The sequence below is a fragment of the Triticum aestivum genome, chromosome 2D (assembly GCF_018294505.1).
Source record: "Triticum aestivum cultivar Chinese Spring chromosome 2D, IWGSC CS RefSeq v2.1, whole genome shotgun sequence".
Taxonomy (NCBI): Eukaryota; Viridiplantae; Streptophyta; class Magnoliopsida; order Poales; family Poaceae; genus Triticum; species Triticum aestivum.
This window is the reverse complement of record NC_057799.1, coordinates 602,046,525-602,052,766: the sequence shown is the minus strand read 5'-3', so window position 1 is coordinate 602,052,766 and position 6,242 is coordinate 602,046,525. Positions and strand designations below refer to the sequence as shown.

Genomic DNA, 6,242 nt, shown 5'->3' with positions numbered 1-6,242 from the left:
AGGTGGAGCTGCATATGATGCCATCATACATGAAATCATAGAGTACTCTATAGTTTTGAATTCTTGTAATTTCGTTCATGAGTTTAGGAGCTCGAATTTTGAAGCTCACAATCTAGCGAAGCACGTGTTACATTTAGGGGTTGGCCGTCATGTTCGGTTAGACCACCCTAGTAATCTTTTGTTTGTCTCTCTAAACATTGTGACGGTTTAATAATGCTTCACATGGTTGTCTTAAAAAAAAAAGATCCCTGTCCAACACATGACACTCTTGCTGACGCTCTTCACCACAGTTTGTCTTTGCATGCCGCGGAACGTCAACTCCCAAGCAATGCAACCATTTCTCGTCCACCCTCGAAGACATGTATCGTCCCAGCCACTTGTCTCTCGTCCAAACCGATGCCTACAGCCAGAACAAGAAACGGGGCCAGCTAGCGTTGATAAAAAGCCATGCACGCACGCACACGTACTACCAGCGCAAGTGATCAGCCATGGGAAGCTTCAAGGTCTCCTTGCTTTTCTCCCTTCTCACTTTCCTCCTGCTCGCCATTGTCACCGCCGGGGACGACCTGGGGACGTACGTCATCCACGTGCAGCCCCAGGAGGACCGCCAGTTCGGCACGACCGACGACGACCGGAAGGCGTGGCACCAGTCCTTCCTCCCCGAGCATGGCCGTCTGCTCCACTCCTACCACCACGTCGCGACCGGCTTCGCGGCGCGGCTGACGCGGCGGGAGCTCGAAGCCGTCTCAGCCATGCCCGGGTTCGTCGCCGCGGTGCCGGACGTGATCTACCATGTGCAGACGACGCACACGCCGCAGTTCCTCGGGCTGGACACGGCGCTGGGCACGAGGAACTTATCCGTTGGGTCCGGCGAAGGCGTCATCATCGGGGTGCTCGACACCGGTGTCTTCCCCGACCACCCCTCCTTCAGCGGCATCGGCATGATGCCGCCGCCAGCCAAGTGGAAGGGGAGGTGCGACTTCAACGGCTCTGCGTGCAACGGACACAAGCTGATCGGTGCTCGGACCTTCATCAGCAGCGGCAATGGCAGCTCTCCTGGCGCCGCCCCCGTGCCTCCGATCGACGGGCATGGGCACGGCACGCACACGTCCAGCACCGCCGCAGGATCAGCCGTACCGGGGGCTCAGGTGTTCGGGCAGGCAAACGGCACCGCGTCCGGCATCGCGCCCCGCGCGCACCTCGCCGTGTACAAGGTTTGCGATGAGAACGGCAACTGCGCCGGCATAGATGTGCTCGCTGCCATCGACGCCGCCATTTCCGACGGCTGCGACGTTATATCCATTTCGCTCGGCTTTCCGCCGCGGCCTTTCTACAACGACAGCGTCGCCATCGGCACGTTCGCCGCAGCGGAGAAGGGGATTTTCGTCAGCATGGCGGCTGGCAACGGCGGCCCGAGAAACTCCTCGATATTGAATGAGGCGCCATGGATGCTCACCGTCGCCGCGAGCACCATGGACCGTTTGATCAGCGCTAAGGTTATCCTTGGAGACAACCTCTCCTTCGACGGCGAGTCGCTCTACCAGCCCGACAACTCCGTGGAGGCCTCGTCGGTCTACGCCGGTGCGAGCTCGGCGCATTTGGCCCAGTTCTGCGGCAACGGCTCGCTGGACGGCTTTGACGTCAAGGACAAGATAGTGCTGTGCGACACCGGTCGCTACTCGCCGGTGGACATGGGAGCCGAGGTGCTGAGAGCCGGAGGCGTAGGCATGATTGTGGGCAACCTGTTTTTGGAGGGCTACATCACGTTCCCGGACGCGCACGTCCTGCCGGCCTCGCAAGTCAGCTATGCTGCTGGAGTGGAGATCAAGAACTACATCAATTCCACGACGAACCCGACGGCAACTATCTCCTTCAGAGGCACGCTCCTCGGGACGTCGCCGGCGCCGGTCATCACCTACTTCTCCTCCCGTGGCCCCAACGTCCACAGCCCCGGCATTCTGAAGCCCGACATCACGGGCCCGGGCGTGAACGTAATCGCGGCGTGGCCGTTCCAAGTCGGCCCGCCGTCAATTGACCTCAGGCCGACCTTCAACATTCTCTCCGGCACGTCCATGTCGACGCCGCACCTTGCTGGTGTCGCCGCGCTGATCAGGAGCAAGCACCCCAGCTGGTCGCCGGCGGCGATCAAGTCCGCAATAATGACGACCGCCGACGTCACCGACCGCTCCGACATGCCGATACTCGAGGAGCAGCACAAGGCTGCCGACCTCTTCGCCGTCGGAGCCGGCCATGTCAATCCGGAGAAGGCCGTGGACCCCGGCCTGATATTTGACATTTCCCCAGACAACTACATCAGCTACCTCTGCGGCATGTACAAGAGCGAAGAGGTCTCAGTGATCGCGCGCCGCGCTGTGAATTGCTCGGCCGACATGGCGATCCCAGACTACCAGCTGAACTACCCGTCGGTCTCGGTGTCGTTCCCGCCAACGTGGAGCACAGGTCCTCCAATGTCGGTGGGGCGCACGGTGACGAACGTCGGAGAGGTGCCGGCGGTGTACTACCCCGAGGTCGACATGCCGGCAGACAGCCCTGTGACCGTCACTGTTTTTCCGGACAAGCTTTTGTTCACCGAGGCGAACCAAGTCCAGAAATTCGATATAGACGTGGAGGCGAAGAACAGCAGCGCCACGGCGGTGCAGGGTGCGATCCGGTGGGTGTCTGTCAAGCACACAGTGAGGATCCCCATCTCGGCCGCCTTTGCCGCACATTAGAGATCTACTGGATAACATCTTCTGCAACGTCACTCGTCGCCTTACCGTCGACATGTAGGAGCTGGAATAAAAATGCAGGCATTCACGTTTGAATTGAAGTATCAGAGAAGAGTGTAAATCTTCTCTGAAAAAAAGAGAAGAGTGTAAATCTTTGCGGTCAAGACTTACCAAATATTTATTTTAATACAGTACAGATGCTCACATACTCGAGAATACACTCACTTTTATAAACACGGAAGCACACACCTACTTTTATAGCATTTTTGAAATACTGAGCGGACACAACATCTTAAGATCAACGAAGTCATCATAGACGTCTCATAGTCGACGGAACGTCTCCTCCCACTGAAAGAACATTATCGAAAAGCCTAGAATAATTTTAGGAAAATGCGAGCAGTAGTGCCAAGTCTAGGTCTTAGATCCTGGTGGGTTTGTTCCATCACAACAAACTTAACCATCTGAGTTAGGCTCCATTCGCCTTGACTAACCACTTGAAACATTCTGAACTTTGATGGGTGGTGTATCACAGCAGAAAAAAAGTATAGTTGCAAAATATAGAAAAGAAAATAAAAGTACAGATGCCATTTAAGAATAAAAAAATGAAAAATTGCCAAAAAAAAAGTGGCCAGCCTCCTGACCCGTTGACCAAATTTCAAATATTTAATGTTGACATTTTTCGGTTGATCTGTTGTTGTAGAAATTATACATGAATTTGCCTTTTGTGTCAAAAATGGTGCATGTGGACTCACTTGTGACCTCGACTGTGGTTCACCACCACCATCAGAGATGAGCCAGATTCTCGTCTTCGTGGAGCGTGGAGGTTTGGGTGCTGCTGTCTTCCAGTCGCCTGAGCACATTGGCTAGGTGGATCATGTGGTTGACAAGGTTGTGTCATCTGGTGCCTTGGCTCTTGTTTCTGAGGCTCTCTTTGCTAAAAAGTTTTGGGAATTGATGGTTAGATTAGAGGTTGCTAGCCTTGTATCTGGCAATACAATTGGTTGCCTCTTGGAGGAGAAGGCAATCAGGGACAAGAGCAAGAGGGTGTACACTAGCCATCGTTTTGACGTCCAGAAGGAGAAACCATTTGGGAGCTAAAGAAAGAAAAATGACGCCACAAGGCACTTGCAGCAGCTTGATGGATGGTTCTCTTCTTTTCGGGTTGTCATATTGGATGCCTTTGTCGACGTGTTTTCGATGCATGGGGTTCTTTGCCCTGTGGTAATCCATGGGTCGAGGGTTGTGGTTGTAGCGGGTTGGAGGAGTTTGTTCGCCTTCTCGGGTAGTCGCGGAGGTTCATGCTTTGGGAGTTCTCCGCATGTGGTCATGTTGTAACGGTTTTCGCTCGGTTTTCTGTCAATTAACTAGGCAATTATCTTCTGCTTAATATCGACGAGGAAAATATTTTTCCTCTGTTTCAAGAAATAAAATAAAAAATGGCATGTAATTGCTAGGATATCCTTCTCATGTGGGATGCGATGAGATGGCAAGTTTGAAGCATTTTGGTAGCTTAAACTTCTGCCAAAACCAACTACCAATTAGAGTTATGACCTATGATTAAATTGGTCTTTACACCAGCAAAGTGTGAAGTTAAGCTTCCAATCCAAGAACCACCACCAAGTGTGATGTATTATCAAGACATTGAAAAAGAAGAAGAGAAAAGCCAAAAGGGAAAGTAGAGAAGATGAATGTTGAAGGAAGAACTTGTCATTAAGAAAGGGAGTTTCTTCCCAATATTGTGAAGATCAAATCCAGTACCGTGTGTGTTTTTTGAATTTAAAAAAATGTACATGGCATATTAAATAAATAATCATGTGTCCAAAAAATGTCTGTGAATCTTTTTCAAAAAAATTTATACAATGCAAAAAAAGTAAGCACAGTTTAGAAAAATATTTTACTGTGGTACAACATCGCGTATACTATATACTTAAATAGTTGATCCCACATGAAGGCCTTCCACCTCACCATCATCATGTCTACTCTTTTTTATTACGAGTACCTCTAATTTTCTCAACATGCAAGTCTTCCACCTCATCCAGTGTGCCATGTAAGTATTCACTAACAATATTTTTCAGCCATGTGAAAACGACATCAACATGCCTATTTCATTGTTAATAGACATATGTATTACATTGGATATTATTTAATTTGTTTAGTTTTCTAAAGGCTATTGAGGTGCATCAGTTTATTGTTGCAACTGATATGGTCAACCGTACAAGCATAGCTTTTGTTCACACATAATGCAAGTATGAAACATTTCTACATTTAAACAGAGTAGCACTTGATTCAAAACATTTTCTTCCTACATAATTCATTCAAAATTAATCTTAGAACTACATAATCCATTCAAAATTAATCTTAGAATTCCTGCTGCAAGGTGTGGGGAAATCACCTAGTTTGGACAATGTTACTGTGTATTTGAAAAAGTGTTCAAAACATGTATTTTTTAATTGTACATCCTGTATTTGAAAAATGTCCAACGTGTATCAGTAAAATGGTTCACGTGTGCTATAAAAATGTGCATTATGTACCGAGGAAAAAATAGACATGTTAAAAAAGGGCAAAACCAACAAAGAAACAAAAAGAAAATAAAAAATGAAGAAAACCAAGAAAGAAACAGAAGATAACTAAATTATTACTAAGAAAGAAAGAAAAAAACCCAATGAGAAAACAAAGAAAATCAAAGCAAAATGAAGAAAGAAAATGACAGACCAAAAAAACATAAATAAAACCGAAGGGAAAAGCAAAAGAAAATGAAAAGGAAAAGAAACCTGAGAAAACAGAGGAGAGCGAACGTACAACGCACTGCGAACAAACCGCGCTAATGGACTGATGAAAGTGCATTTCCCTTCTTAAGCGTTTTGGTGTTGATGACAATGCAACTTATGGACTAACCGTGTGCTTGAGATACACATGCATATTCTAATGGCACAAGACGGTTAGGTACGCCTCTGAAAGGAAAAGATCAAAGACGATATTTTTGACGCTTTAATTTCTTTGGTCATAGGAAATACGTGCTAGTAAGAGGGGTTTGCGCTGGAAGGAATTAGTAGACCCAAATCACGTACACAAAACCTACATTGCACCCAAGGTACCTTCCCACCAATTTCCAAGGAGAGAAACCAAATTCTACCAAGTGTTGGAAAAGTTCCCCGGTAGTACCGTTGTGGTGGGTGGTAGTACCGCTTCCCTGTGGGAGCCATACTCTGGCCAGCATTCCCGAGCCAGAAGTACCTGTCACTTAGGCGGTACTACCACTCCCAAGTTGGGAGCGGCACTACCGGCCATAGTGCGGACCTACTATCGCCCGAGCTCGATTCCCTTCGGGTTCGATGCTGCACAAGCGTGTGAGCACTCTGACAGTTCTGGCTAGTACTACCGCCCAGGCCATCAGGCAGTTTTCTATGGGACAATGGTAGTACCACTCTCAGGAGTGGAACTACCGTGCAGTGCATTTTATGCACGTAACGACTAAATTTGGTGGGACTATAAAACTAGGAGGTTTTTCCTCCT

At 48.6% G+C, this 6,242-nt stretch overlaps 1 protein-coding gene across 1 annotated transcript; it reads left to right on the top strand.

Moving 5' to 3' along the window:
• Window positions 1-488: 488 nt before the first annotated feature.
• Window positions 489-3,827, top strand: LOC123050311 (subtilisin-like protease). Its single transcript, XM_044473124.1, has 3 exons — window positions 489-773; window positions 1,161-2,693; window positions 3,618-3,827. The coding sequence occupies exons 1-3, from the start codon at window positions 489-491 to the stop codon at window positions 3,825-3,827; spliced, it is 2,028 nt and encodes a 675-aa protein (XP_044329059.1).
• The last annotated feature ends 2,415 nt before the right edge of the window (window positions 3,828-6,242 follow it).